The sequence below is a fragment of the Triturus cristatus genome, chromosome 11 (genome assembly GCF_964204655.1).
Source record: "Triturus cristatus chromosome 11, aTriCri1.1, whole genome shotgun sequence".
Taxonomy (NCBI): domain Eukaryota; kingdom Metazoa; phylum Chordata; class Amphibia; order Caudata; family Salamandridae; genus Triturus; species Triturus cristatus.
The window spans coordinates 1,064,511,938-1,064,527,539 of NC_140594.1; the positions used below are offsets into that span (position 1 = coordinate 1,064,511,938).

Genomic DNA, 15,602 nt, shown 5'->3' on the forward strand with positions numbered 1-15,602 from the left:
GGAAACTCCCAAGATATGAGGGTCATTAGTTTCTTGTTTTTCTGAAACAAACTCCCATTAAGGGAGTTCATTGTTCAGAAAAAGAAAAAAACCAAAAGTTACATGTTTGGCGAATGGCCATTAAAACGGACGGCTGCAGTCCACCAAACTTTTTTTTACCTTGAAAGGAGCCGCTGTGAAGGAGGTTCCTTTCAAAGTATAGAGCTGAATATTGGGGCGGCAGTGATCGCTAAATTTGACAGAGCACCATCTGGATAGCGGCCTTTATATCCTCCTCCATCCCAACAGATGCTACTCTGTCCATCAAACTCTAAATCAGCCCCTAAATCGTTCACAGATCTGGTTGCCTCTACTGTTGTGAGGTCTGTGAACGGGCTTTTGGCTACCATTTTTTTTTTTGTAATCAAACCTTTAAGAACTCTGCTCTAGGGTTGTTGTCTGCTGATCTAAAGCTAATGAGAGCTGTAGTTGGAGTTCTCGGGTCCAGCTGCCTTAGGGCTAGACAGAGACGTTGCACTGCTGGTGGGCCACTGCTTTATTGTGTGCAGTTCTGTGCCTACAGAAGACCTCTAGGAGTGTTTTGTATCATATGGCGACGCCAATTGTATCTTAACTAAAAATCAGCAGATTGGTGTGTACCTAGGAGTTTTGGGTGAAGGTTTCTCTAGGACACCTAAAGAATAATTATAGCTGGGAGTTGGTTTGTGATTTTTGAACTCATCTAAGGAATCCATTCTCAAGATAGTAGGAATAAACTGGTAACTACATAAGTAAGGGAAAGGACAATTGAGTTTAGGAGTTTTGTAACTGTTGATTATTACTCTGGAAAGCTCTGTATATCCTTACTAGAGTAAAGAGAAATGTTGAGGCATGATAAGCAATACAAAACTAAAGAATCCATGACTTGATGCCCATGTCTTCACAACTGCAATGAGTTATCATGCATGTACCTTAGTGGCATATGCAGTGTCTAAATGAAACAATCTGGCACTGCCTGTGCGTAAAAGACCAACCACAAACTGGTCCATGTATTGAATATACTTTCCCTAACATCTTCTATCAAACCACTTGTTTCATAAAATTCTCTTCCTTATTGGTCCTTATCTCTAGTGGTGTGACATCTTCAGACTATGACCACAGTATTGAGTGGATTCCTGCGGTCCACGTGGTCTCCTTCGTGGTAGTCGACATCCATCTTTTTCTACTCCTCCATTTCCACAATATCCTCCTCTTCTTTGCATCTTCATCGCTCCCTGCTTTATATCTCAGCCATCTTATCCCTATGTTGTCCTCTTCCTGTGTAGGTACTTTTCTCATCTACCTTCCTCTCTCCCGTCAACTCTTCCCACTCCCAATCATTTGCAACTCCTTTTTCACCGCCTCATCTTCTGTTCTCACCTCTCCACCTGCAGTTCCATCCTCTTTATATAGTCCTCCATTGATCTACCCTCCTCCTACCCACCCACCTCCTCAATCTCCATTCTATCTTTCATTCCATCTTCCATCTCCCCTATGTTCTGCTTTCTCTCAAGCTCCTTTGCCTACTCAGCCTTCTCCGCTAGATCCTCTTCCAAACTTTCCTTCTCTATCTTCCCCATCTGCTGCTCCCAATCATCTCCGCCACCTCCCATTTCTCGTTTACACAATTTCTACTCTTGCCACCATAAAGCCTCCTTGTCCTTTTCCATATTCTCCTTTCCCCCTGCCCGCTCCCCCTCTTCTCCTGTGACAACTAAAAACTATTGCAGGAATCAGAGTACAGCAAACATCTTGTGATTATATTGTTGTAGTTTTTGTTGTCACAGAAAATGCCCTTCATACATTGCATGTGTTTGAAGCTTTTAGAAACAGAGGCTGAGTGGAACATTACACTTTTTAAAAACCTCAAAATAGATTCTGTTGTAAGAGTCTGAAAAGCTAGAAGCCAATATCAGCCTAATATTGTCAGCAAAATAGGTTGCGCCAATGTCATACTTGACCCAAGAATTGTTTGTTTGTGAGAGTCGTGAATTCAATTAAACTTAACAAAATGTAGGGTGTTGACATAATTGTTTGTAGTTCCTCCAAAAACTGACACGCGGAAATGCAATACTTGTTGGGCTTGGAAGCCGCCAAAATAGTTTATTATACAACACACAACTGATTCTGTACAGTAGATGAGAATTTATTGTGACTGGTCTCAAGCATCTGAGTAGGCTTTTGAGGATTGATCGATAAGGTTCTTATCCAAAGTTTCATACTGATACCAGGGCCCGTCCCCTCTTTGGCGCATCAGTCGGCGGGCCTCCAACTGGGTCAACCTGCAGGAAAAGGAAAAACAGAATTGAATTCAACCAAATAAGTTGACTTCAGCTCACAATTCTGCAAATTCGTTTGAATAACCAATATGAATTGCTGTTATATCAAATGGTTTTATAAGTGGATTTAGAAACCTTACAAATGTACTGCTAATGAGTCAGAGTCAGAGTCATAAACTTTATTCGACAGTTTAAAAAACGTCATAAAAGTACACAGATAAAATCATACATGTGACATTACACAGGGAAAGTACATATCATCATGGGTTGTTTTCAGGGCATACAGAAGTCAGCAGTACAAAAAAAAAAAAAAAAAAAAAGCTAAAAAACCATACTTTTTCTTGCAGCAACAGATTTCAGGATAAAAGTTGCTATAAAAAAACACAAATCCGGGCTAGCAAGTGAAAATAACAATTTCATGGCATTTGAAGTAGAAGACACGGAATATTTTTTAAATAACGGTTTCAAGTAAACAATACGTAGGGCTTTATAAAGGGGGCAGATTAACATAAAATGAAGGGTACTTTGCTTGGTTAGTTCATCACATGGACAGGCAGATGTTGTATAATATTTCATTTTTGGAAAGGCCACAAGGTTGTGGACAATACCAAGTCTAAGTCTGGATAGGACGAATTGGTGAGATTGCCTGTAGATTATTTTGAGATAGATAGGCAAACCAGGACCCTCGTTTGCATTGGAGGAATAGAAAGCATGGGTTGAGTAGTTACTTGTGTCTGCTTTCCGTTTAACGAATTTTACCCTCATAAATTCCTCTTTCACCTCCTTTTTGGATAAAGTGGTTACAATCTCGGGATCTTTGCGTACATCCAAATCAAAGAGTTCTCTAAAAGTAGTGGTCACATACTTTATCCATGGTATATTCTTGAAATTATCCAAAGACAGACAATCTTTGATAATGCTCTTTGTGAAACTTGTTTCGTCCTTCAGCCAAATAGACCTCCATACCAGGAGGGGTCTCAATTCGATTAAATCGGCTATATGGTCCAACCTTAGTTCCTCGTGGACCAGGTAGTTAGATGCCGATGAGGGTAAACAAAGTAGCCGTTTCAAAAACAAATTTTCCAGAATTTGTAAGTCTTCGTTACATCCGTACCCCCATACCCCTGAACCATAAAGTGCTATTGATGAACATCTGTGTCTATAAATATTTAGCATTGCTGGAATCCGTCGGCTGCCCAGTTTGTTGGCAAATCGGAAGACACCTAGTGTAGCCTTCCCCAACCTGGCTTTTATGTTAATGTGTTCAGGTGTCCATGAGCCCCGACTGTTAAAAGTAATGCCCAGATAACAGAAGTTATCTACAACCTCAATTCTGTTATCTTTAAAATAGAAAGACTTGGGGTGATTCACCTTTTTGCCACAGACCATAATGAATGTTTTAGAATTGTTAATTTTGAGTTTCTTGCCCTGGATAAAATCATAAAAACAGTTCATTAGCCGCTGTAGGCCGATTGGGGTTCTAGATAATAAAACGGTGTCGTCCGCATATAACAACACTGGAATTGGTAGGCCACCTGCTTGTGGTGCATCTGCTTGGACCTGTTTTAATTCTTGTTCCATAGAATTAATAAAAAGGGAGAAAAGCAAGGGGGCCAATACGCACCCCTGCCTAATGCCTGATTTTACCATAATCTTTCTCGTACACTCTCCTGCTGGTCCATATCGTATCTGAGTGGTAAGGTTGGAATATAACCTAGCTAAGAAATGGATAATGGCTGAGGGAGCTCCCATATCGAGAAGGGTTGTCCATAACAGGGAATGGTTCACCAGGTCGAAGGCACTAGAGAGGTCCGCAAAGCAAAGAAATAAGGAGCCCGATTTGACCTTGGTATATTTACCTATTAAAAGGTTGAGGTTAATGCACTGGTCAATGGTCCCCAAACCCTTTCTAAAGCCATATTGGGATTGTGCCAGGATATTGTTATTGGTCGCCCACTCCTCCAGGCGTAGTAGTAGTACCCGGCTCATGATTTTAAGGGAGGAGTCTAAAAGGGAGACGGGACGGTAGTTTTTGGCCTCCCCTCTATCTCCCTTCTTATAAATCGGGATAATAACGGATTCACTCCAGGTTGCCGGGGTGGAGAGATCAGTGGCAGCATTAAAGACCTGGGTCAATAGGGGGCTCCAAAGGGCCAGATCATGTTTGTAAAGATCTATCGGGACCCCGTCAGGTCCCGGGGCTTTACCTCCTTTACTAGAATTAATTGCCGTGACTACTTCTCTGATGGTGATTCCCAAAGTCTGCGGGGTCAGCTGGGGATTCATACAGATTTTATCATAAGACTCCTCAGGGGGGTCAAATATTCCTGAAAAATATCGGACCCAGCTATCTTCGCTTACTAATGCGGTAAGTACTGGGAAATCTTCTTTCTGGAGGAATGGGGCATTAATCGTACTCCAAAACAATTTACAATCCCGGAGAGCTGCGGCACAATCCAGATTGTCCCAGGCTTGTTCCCGGAGTTCGTTTTTCCTGCGTTTAAGTTCAATGTTATAATTGGATCGCAAGGTATTAATCACTTCCCTGTCTCTTGGAAGATTGGATAGTGCTTGCTTAAGGGTTTTTAGCGCTGTTGTACAGGCTTGGTCGAACCAGCCAACCTTATCCCGTCTAGAATTCATCTTATTGTTAGTAAAAATTCTATTAATAATAGTGCCTAGATCCTCAAAATCCGCTATAATACCCTTAGGGAGGGCATTGACTTCCAGACAGCGAAATATCTGCCTGGAACCACCTACCACAACTGCACTATGTAGTTTTTCTGATTTTTCTGTGCACCACTTTATCCGGGTTCCATTAGGCCTACTTGGGACAATATTGTCAACAGCCCTGCCTGTAGGCGTAATTCTGGGGCCCCAGATAAGAATAGACATAGTTAGGGCATTATGATCGCTCAGACAATAGTCCTTAATTATTGGCACTGTGCAGAATGGCATCAAATGGGTTGAAATCAACAAATGGTCAATAACCGACTCAGTATCCCTCCCTTTGAACGTTGGAACAATGTTGCCCTTTTTATCAAGAGCTGGTTGGTGAATAACTAAATCAAATTTTAACAGAAGACCATTAAGGGAAGTCCCATATGGGGTGTGTTGAAAATGTGCTCCCCCGAATCCCCATCAAACCCACAAACTAGGGTTTGAGAGTGCAGGCACGTTCTGATATTAAAATCCCCTCCCCATATGATGTCATAAGATGTGTGGGATTTATTACAGATTTTATTTAGGAAGGCTTCCAGTTCGTCCACAACCAGGGTGCTGGTCGGATCAAATGTGTTATTGTAATGATTGATCAGTAAAGTGTTCCTACCCTTTTTGGATTGTAATTCCAGGATTTGTGAATGTGTGCCAACAGTAGAATACGAACCTACAGTTATCGGGAGATCAACTGATATAAGAACAAGCAGACCCCCTTTAGCCCTCCCCATAGCAGATTCCTGGGCAACACAGTTATAAGAAACAAAACCATCAAAATGAATGTCTAAAGTGGACCATGTTTCCTGTAAACATAGAATATCAAACCCAAGGATAAGTTCCCTCCACCCTAGAGCCGAAGCTCTCTGACGCCAGCCAGCTATATTCCAGCTCACCATGGAATACCCTTGATCACTTGGGGTAGATATCTCTTCCAAGGGAGAAATCATTGTACATCCCCTATCAGCAATAGCCTCATCGAGTGGTGAAAGGTGGACTTCAGTTGGTTTATCGAGAGTTAAGGGGGTCAGATCGAGTAGATCAGAAGTTATTTTGCCAACCGTTACTGGTAAGGTATAATACTCCACAGTAGCCCCGCTATCGGCAGGATTAGTCTCGATGGGTAGAGGGGGAGCAGTGGTGGAAGCACTGGGTAGTCAGTCGACTCCCTCTAGCCCATCGAGACAACTATATCGATTATAATCCCAGAAGGTGATCTGCGGGGGCTGAAATGGGGGCAATCTGGGGTAACTTGGGCGAAAAGGCCTTCCCCTACGTTCAACCCTAGTCCATTCATTGCTTTCATCATAGTACATGGGGTTAATGGGTGGGGGGAAGAAAAAGGAGACAGGGAGAGTCTGGATAGTGGAATCTAATGACCTATTAACACCCGCACATATGTAAGACACAGTACGTGGGTCTCTAAAACTGACAGTGATAGTCTCCCTTAATGGATTTAGGGGTTTTACCAATCCATGGTACCCTCCTCACCATGATGACTTCATTGTGCAGGTGTGCCGGTAAGGGTCGGTTCCAATTAAGCCATTTTATGACTTGGTTTTTAAGGGAGTTAAAAGTTTCAGTTTCACCCCTATCTAATGGAGGTGCTCCTGCCAGAATTACCATGAACCGGTTGGCCTCCGGTGGTAGGTCAGGCCGTCTAGTTCTTGGAATTTTGAGGTCTTCGGGTGGGGGCCCTTGGGTATCGATAGACAAAAGTGCGGGTGGGATATGCGAACCTGGGGGGGGGGCTTGGATATTCTGAGAGGCAACTAGGCTAACAGAGCTAGGAACTTGGGGATCATGTTCGATGCTTGTGGACGTTGAAACAGGAATTTGGGGCACAGTAGTAGGAGGGATAATTTGGGGGGCAGGCATGCTAGGAGGGAGACCAGAACTATTAGGCTTGGAGGAGTTAGCTAAAAGTATAGCGGTTGATTTCTCTATATTAGACATTCTAAAATCAAGCCTATCTAGTTTGGCCTCTAAAGGAAAAATAATCGATTTTAGTAGGGTTGCAATTTTATCCATGGAGATATCGTTACTAGGTAAACTCCCTCCACCTTCGGAATTCAACAATGCAGATACTCCATCTATTCTAGCTGTTTTAGATGCCCTCCCGTTATTTTTACCTTTATTGTAATACTGACTCTTCCGTTTCTTAATAGCCCCTTCTATTCCCCCCTGAGTTGTAAGAAGGGTAGAATTTCCATCATTTACAGAGGTAAGAGAAACATTTGCACAATCGGAGACATGGCTAGAATCAGCAATGACGATGGAGGGATTAGATATAACAACAGAGTCTACACTTAGCTGGGGGGCAGAATCGGAAAGTAAAAGTTGGGCATCCACCACAGGCAAGCAGTCAGTAGGTCTTTCAGGGGTTTTAGCATTAGCAAAAGGGCCCATACTGGAACGTTTGAAAGACATTAGTTCCTTGGACAATCGTTTCTCCAGTGTGACAATTTCTTTGTCAATAATATTGTTAGCCCTAGTAAGAAACTTCTCCATACCTCCTGCGGCAGATTGTGATCCTCCAGCCAACAGGGATTTGCTCCTGGTTTCGCGTCCGACCATGATCCACAGGAAATCAGGCAGCAGGAGGATTCAGGGGGGTACAGGGGGGTAGCCCGGTCCGGTCACTACCGGGCACAAACGGGCACAAACGGGCACAAACGGGCCCGCTCTTGGCCCGGTCTTCGCCCGCTTCTTCGTCCGCGCGCGTCCCGCGTACGCGTTCCAGGCGTGGTTGAAATAGAGGAGGAGAGAAGGGGGCGGGAAGAGGAACCAGGTGCGCGCGGTGGACGGCGCTAGCACTTCTGGACCTCGCAGTCCCGCTCCCACGGCAGATTGTAGTCCAGGCTCTCCCCCTGCCGAGGTGACCGAGCCGATGTGCTCCCAGGTCTCAGGATATGCTAATGAAGATGCTCCGCAGCAGTACTAGCCCCCAATGCGTCCACGAGTGAGCAGAGCAGCAATTCACACACAGCGCGAGCGGCACCCGCGCCAGCGGGGGCCGCGAGGAGTTATGAAGGTTGTCAAGCAGGTCGGAGGGAGAAGGGGGCGGGAAGAGGAACCAGGTGCGCGCGGTGGACGGCGCTAGCACTTCTGGACCTCGCAGTCCCGCTCCCACGGCAGATTGTAGTCCAGGCTCTCCCCCTGCCGAGGTGACCGAGCCGATGTGCTCCCAGGTCTCAGGATATGCTAATGAAGATGCTCCGCAGCAGTACTAGCCCCCAATGCGTCCACGAGTGAGCAGAGCAGCAATTCACACACCGCGCAAGCGGCACCCTAATGAGTCATTAACTCGGTCCTGTGACCTGCTAGGGGGTTGTTCTCTAGCTCTTGTAAACTGCAAATAGTAACTAGGTGCAGTGTGTACGCAAGGAAAGCAACAACAAGAGTACTATATAGTGACTTACCCGACAGCCTTTAGGCTGCATTCATTCCATCCAGGGCAGCAGGGAGCTACATACATCACAGCACAAATATCTGTTCTGAAACGTAATGCCTAGCTGTGTGTCAAGCCCTCAAAACAGCCCTTCCAGCCATGCCCCATACAGGCTTTCAATAATGCATTCTCCAGAAGCCCGGTTCTAGAGTGGGGCAGTTGGGCACGGCCCACCCAAGACCCATTCACAAGTAGAAAACAATTCTTTGTTCTTTTACTTAATGAAAAAAATAACAAGGGGGGGTGATTGTTATTACTATGCAAGTGCAAATAGAAGGCGTACCCGAGACACCCCACTATATTGAGACCACAAGCTGAGACAGTAATTAAGAGATAAGTTTCCTGACAAAAACTGTGTGAAGGATTTTGCCATTTCAAGAAAAGTGAGTGAAAATGCGCATACAAGCAGGATATACATCTTAGTTGTGGTTTATTTTATTTCTACTGTGACGGTATTCATAACTTATGGCCGGGGCCACTGGAAGTATGCGGCCAGGGCAAACGAAATTATGCAGCATGATTGGCCAAATTATGTGGCAATAAAAGGTATATTACGCTGGGTAATGCAACAAATTTTCTGTTAGTATTACTTCATTATGTTTTTATTTTACTTTAATACTGTCTTGGCAAAGCTTACACCTCTTTAGTACCAGTTTGACACAAAAATATAGCTATAGGCAACTGAAAGGTGATTAGCCAAACTTTGCGAAGTGCCTTCCAATGGACAGCAACAGGTCACTGCTTTTTTAGGAACTTTTGATCCGTTTAAGCTACAAATTTTTTGGTTAACGTCTGCAAATTATGCAGCAACTGATGGATTGTTGGACAAACTAGGCAAATCCATAATCATGCGGAATATCCAGCTATTGCAGAATTGCATAGTTCCAGTGGCCCTGCTTATGGCATGATAGTAATTTTTTTTTAAACGCTGCCAATGGCAACGTTTTGACTCAAGTGAAAAGGTGTGTAAAGTTTCACTAACACAATACTGATACAGAATAAGATGGAGCAGTGCAAATGTTTATTGTACAAAGAAAAGCACTGGCAACAATTGCACTCAGCACTGCCAACATGTGCTGCCCCTGTCCTGCCTACTCTCAATCTCCCGAGGTGCTCACTGAAGGCAGAGCTCAGTAATAGAATTAGAAGGCTCTTGAAGGACAGACACGCCATGTTGGGACACCGGTGACTGTGCATTTATTCTCTCCCAACAAATTCTCTCATTTTGTCACATAAATAGTTAGAAATGGATTATAGTCAGGGCCACAGGAATTCTGTCGCTGAAGCATTTTACACACAAACATGGATTTGCCACAGAATCCATCATCTGCTGCATAATTTGCACATTTGAACACACAGCCATCTTAAACAGATCAAATGTCACTAACACCGCGGTCACGTGTTGCTGCACTGTGGAAGGCCCTTCGCAAAGGCATACAAGTCACCTTTCGTCTGCTTATTGCTGTACTTGAGTTTTAAACTGGTACTAATGAGGTAAAGCCTTTCTCCAGACAGCCTTAAAATGTAAAAATTGACAACATGATAAAATACTACCTCACGATACGCTGCAAAATGTAGTTTCCCCTGCGGCATCTTTACACATTACATAAACACCTTCACCACGCATTCCACTACAACGCATACTTTTACCACGCTTACTGTTTCTGAAAAATCCTGTCACAGTCTAACGCTGCTACCTACTGTTAAAAAATTATACATTAAAACTCTTAATATATTTAATTAATTGCCTTTGTCGTTGACAGGTATGGCACTATTTGAACAATTAAAAAAAAAAATGTGGGGGGGGGGAGACCCTGCAAAACTCCCTTTTTTAATTAGTCTCAAATGCATGGTTTTGTCTTGCGTTGTAAAGACTTGCGTGCAAACAGTCTTTACGATGTAAAAAAAATGTGTCTCAAATGTAACACGAAGTAAAAACTTCGGAGTAAAGGCCGTTTCCCAAGTAGGGGAAGGTGGAGAGAGGAGGGTGAGGAGAGAGAAACAGGAGGGTGAAGTGAAGAAGCACGAGCGCAGGTGGCAAGAGAGTAGGATGGCGTGAAGAGAGTGAGGTGTAAGGAAGTAGAGGGTGAGGTGAGTGAGACCGCAGGGTGGAGCGGAGAGAAAGGAGGAGGTGGTCAGGAGCGAGGAATGTGGCACAGAAAAGAGGGCGAGGTGGAGAGGGCAGAAATGATCATGCACATAGGTTTAAACCTCTAGAGATACAGTCTAAACTAGTAGCCAGAACCTTTCAGTATGCTCACATCCGTACAAGACAACCCAGCATGCCTGGACCCAGTTCTCAGACGCCTGGGAGACCATGAGAATCACACTCACCCAGATCCCAAATCCTGGAACCGATCCTGATCCTCCGGCTTCCAGGAGGCACAAAAGCCCCTCGGAAGGAGATAAATACCAGTTCAAGCACTCCCGACACGATTTGCAGCATTAACAAATGTGCGATATAGGAAAAGGCAATTTGTGTCACAAAATAGCTTTTATGCAACTCTAATGTATTTGCATTTTACTGTCTTCACGTTTTCAAGGACAAAAATATGTGGACTGGAGCATGGAGCCTTTGCGCATTTTAACAGGCATGCTGTAGCGAAACTGGGTGTGTTTTTTCGGCATGTTCGTTTTAGGAAGCTGACAAGACCTGCTAATTAATAGGCATTTAATTTGCCTGGTTTGTGAGCCATCTTTGGCTAAAGTAAATCAGGGTTGTTAGCCCTCCCTTTACAATGTCTTTTGTTGCACTCTGCGACAATATAAAAAGTCCAAGACCAAAAAGAGCAGGCTTCACTTCACCCAAAAGACCCTGTGCTTGGCGCCTGTACCTGTGAATGCCCCTGCGCGCCAGATCACACACCGGGGGTCAAACTTGGCACCCAAGTGACTTTCCCGAAATGTAGGGGCCGCAAGGAAGGACTTTGAGCTCATTGCCCGAGTGAGCACTACGTTCTAAATGGGGATGACTACCCACTCGGCCGCCAGTCGTTTGAGAAATTTCGATTTTTTTCCCCGCCTCTGGCAAATTGTCAGCGCCGCCAGCAACGTGAAGACTGCAGTGCTGATCTATTAAACGCCGTTCTGTTCTTATATTGCAGCCATTCACTCGCCCCCTTGGACCTCTGAATAGCCTCTCTTCTGACCATTCAAATCCTCTACCCGTCCAAGCAGTAGATGTGCACAGAGCGGAAATCACTCTGTCGCAACAGCGCCATCTCCTGGAGCTCGGCCAGCACAGCAAACTAGCCGTTGGCAAACCGAGGCCGTAGGGCAATCATTAGTCGAGTTTGGTTACTTTTTTCCCCGTAGGAAAAAAACCCGTGTGGTATTGGGGGCGAAAGATGGATCGATTTAACAACAATGCCCAATTAAGTGTCCATATTCTTTGGCAGTAAATCGTCGGTACGATGTCTCAGAGAAACGCGACTACGTCTTAAGTACTTTTACTGTACACAATTAACTTAGTTTAATAGCGTGTTTACATGCCAACGTTTTAGACGAGGAAAGTGGGAGATAGACTTCTATTGAAATAGAGACAATTTCAGGCGCCAGACAGCCAAAATAAAGTCATTTTTTGCTTACAAAACCAGATGTCTCCAGCCTAAATCAGTTCTATTCGCATGTATACGTGTGTTTGTTTGGGTTACAGCTGGTATGAGCCCATGGTATTATTTCAGGTTTATTGGGGGTTAATGTATGCCTGTGGGTGTGTTCCGATATACAGTATCCCATGTAATAACGAGCACGTCACCCAGTTGACCAGTACTGGATCGTTGTGTAGGACTGCATTGAAGGTCAGGACCAGAAAAAAACAAGCATTAGCAATGCAATAGGTCTCGCATTTGCGTTGTAGATGACAATGCCGTTTATTTATCTGCTTTGCTAATTAACACAAATAAAAGGCATGGTCATTTACAATGCCAATAGCTCAAACTCATGTTATGAGTATTTGTACAGCGCATGGCTGCCCCCGCATCGGGGCGCCCCAGCACTAAGCCTGAATAGAGGAGGGCAGAGAGGGAGTAGACTCAAGATTGGAAAAAAGCCATGTCTTGATCAGCTTCCTGAACGCACAGTGGTCCTGCATTCCACGGGCAGCAGGAGGGATGGTATTTCAGAGGGGGAGGGGGAGGGGGCCAGTGCCCTGAATGAGCTCCCCCCGGCTCTGGACCTGCGCACACGCGGGACATAGGCCAGGTGTAGGTCCGATGAGCGCAGGGGCCAAGCCGGGGTGTACACCGAGCAAAGACTGGTTAGAATTTGTGGACCTAGGCCATGCAGGATTTTATGTGTGGTACATAAAGACTTCAAGTGAACTCTCTGTTCTATAGGTAGCCAATGGAGCCGTCTGAGGAGGTCAGCGGCATGACGGTGTTTAGGTAGTGCAAAGAGCGTGCGAGCAGCTGCATTCTGTGCCCATCCAAGCCTTCTCATCACAGCTTTGTTAGCACCCAGTAGTAGTTCATTGCAATGGTCCAGACATGATATCACGGTGGATTGAACAATTGTCTGTCGCGTGGGTGCATCAAATAGCCTCAGGATGGGTTTTAAGCCCCGTAGGAGACCAAAACAGGTACCTGCCAAAGCCTTAGCTTGCGGTTCGAATGAGAGGGCACTGTCCATCAACACTCCCAGATTCTTAACCATACGTTTTGGCTGGGGAGGAGTGCCTAGGGCTTTAGGCCACCATTCATTCCCCCAAAGGTGGGTATCTCGACCAACCAAAAGCACTTCTGATTTTGTGGAGTTCAGTTGTAAGTAGTTATTTGTCATCCATCCAGAAATGGCTCCAAGGTCACCTTGGAATTTCGCCTGGTCTAGTTTAGTATTGCTGGAGAAGTTAAGTACCATTTGGGAATCATCTGCATACGATGCCATAGCCATGTTTCGGGCTTGAGCCAGCATGGTTAGAGGGCGGACATAAATGTTGAATAGAGTGGGGCAGACCCCTGAGGGACACCACAGCCTAGAGAATGGACGTTGGAAGTGTAGGGAGGAGCGGAGACCTGGAAGGACTGATCGGTCAGGAAGGATTATAACCAGGCCAAGGCCTTCCCAGTGACCCCGATCTCCTCAAGTCGGTACAGCAAGATCCTGTGGGAGATCGTGTCGAAGGCCGCACTGAGGTCCAGCAGGATCAGTGCCAAGGTTCTGCCCTCGTCCATAGCAGACCGCATCTGCTCTGTGACTGCCAGTAGCGCTGATTCCGTGCTATGTTTGGAGCGAAAGGTGTTTTGGGACTGTTCAAGGATCTGATTAGCTTCTAAGTATTGTGTTAGGATGCGACTGACACGAGACTCCATGATTTTGGGAAGGTATGGGAGCAAAGATATTGGGCGGTCATTTTCAGGCAGAGATGCATCCAGTGTAGGTTTCTTTAGCAGGGGGATTACTTTGGCGTGCTTCCAGGATCCCTGTGACCGATAATGACCTGTTAATCAGCTCTCGGCCTTCCGAGAGGAGGCAATCATGAAATTTCCTAAAAAGGTCAAGTTTTAGTGGATCCTCAGGGGAACCGGATTTTACCTTGGCTGATAGGGCTCCATGTCTTTGGAAGACATGGGCAGGAAATTTGGAGGAATTGGAGGAAATGAGAGACCTATTTAGAGAAGCAGCCGCCATTGCACAGGCTGCTCGGAAAATGAAAGCACACAAGGCGCACTGAATGTTGTAGGAAAGCATGTCGTGCCTGCAGTAGGAGAAACTCAGAAAACTCAAAGAAAATAGTGCTTACAGACAAAAACAGACGTACAGTGTAACAGCAGAAGTTAAAGGGCTAGTTTACAAATGAAGACAAGGCGGTACTAAGGAGGGACTAATAAGCCTAATAACGAATCAGAAGCCAGCATTTACGAAGGACAATGACACAAGCCAATGACAAATATGGGTGGAGAGTGGGCGGGGCTTCTATTCCATACTCCAATGCAGCATGCCGCAGAGCAGCGCATACCCTGCCCAGGTTTGACCTAAAAAACAGTCTATGTCGGTAAACCGGAAGGGGAGGGCTGCCCTGTCAGTAGAGTTTATGTGGCACGAAATGCTTTAAAAACATCTCAAAGGGATACATCCTGCTTCAAGACACTGCTCAGGGCTCCTCGCATGACCATCATGAGGGTCGCCGACTCATGACTCAAAACCTGCACTGGGTAGAGCCATTCTCAGGGCACCCCTGGTGAGGTGATCCTTCGATGCCAAGGCTTCCAAGAGAGGTGCCAGGATCCTTTGTGTCCGTCGATGATAGAAAGAACTGATGGCTCACAAGTGCTCGATAGCGGGTGTTCCAAGTCAGGTAACAGGGTACCGTAGTCGCCCCTTCACCCCCGCACTTGGGGGTAAGGGCCTCTCAAACAGGCGTGAGGTGCCACCAGCGCTCAAGGTTGTCCTGGCTGTGCACCCGAAATCTGTCACAGGTCATATTAATTGCAGGCGCTGTGCTGCAGGTATCAGTGGAAGAACCAGGTCTGGAGCCCCTTCCTGAAGTGGCTCAGCGAGGGTGAGGTGCAGAGAAGGAGGGCGTTCCAGGACTTGGAGGCAAGATGGGAGGAAGCGCGTCCTCCAGAGCAGCAGATGCATGGTATCTGTGCGAGGGCAAGGTGTGCCGAGCAGAGGTTGCTGGGAGGTCAGTGGAAATGCAGGCGATGGTTTATGTAGGCAGGTCCTTTGTCGTAGAGGTCTTTGTAGGCGTTAGTCAAAAGCTTGAATTGGCATCTCTTCTGGACAGGGAGCCAGTTGAGGTCCTTTAGGTGTTATTTGTGGGTCCTCTTGGGGAGGTCGAGGAATAGTCGGGCACCTGCGATCTGAATCGTCTGGAGTCTTTTCATGAGTTTGGCGGTGCCTGCATAGAGTGTGTTGCCGTAGTCCAGCCGGCTGGTGCTGAGGGCCTGTGTCAAAGTTTTCCTAGTACTGATGGAGAGCCACGAAGACTTTGCAGAGTGTGTGGAAGCCAGCTGAGGAGACCGCGTTGACCGGACATTTCATGGAGAGTTCACTGTCCAGGATGATGCCAAGGTTGCAGGTGTGGTCTTTCGGAATGAGGAGAGGTCTGAGTTCTGCTGGCTACCAGGAGTCATTCCAGAGGGCAGTGCGTCTGCTGAAGATCAGAACTTCAGTTTTGTCCGTGTTGAGCTTCAGGC

General features: G+C 45.8%; 1 protein-coding gene across 1 annotated transcript in view; it reads right to left on the bottom strand.

The window, feature by feature from the left end:
* Positions 1 to 2,089: 2,089 nt before the first annotated feature.
* Positions 2,090 to 15,602, bottom strand: part of NDUFB5 (NADH:ubiquinone oxidoreductase subunit B5) — a 72,028-nt gene continuing 58,515 nt past the window's right edge. The window contains exon 6 of the mRNA XM_085635391.1: positions 2,090 to 2,300. Coding sequence (XP_085491517.1) covers positions 2,180 to 2,300 — 121 coding nt within the window. The 3' untranslated portion in view covers positions 2,090 to 2,179. The remainder of the gene's footprint in view (positions 2,301 to 15,602) is intronic.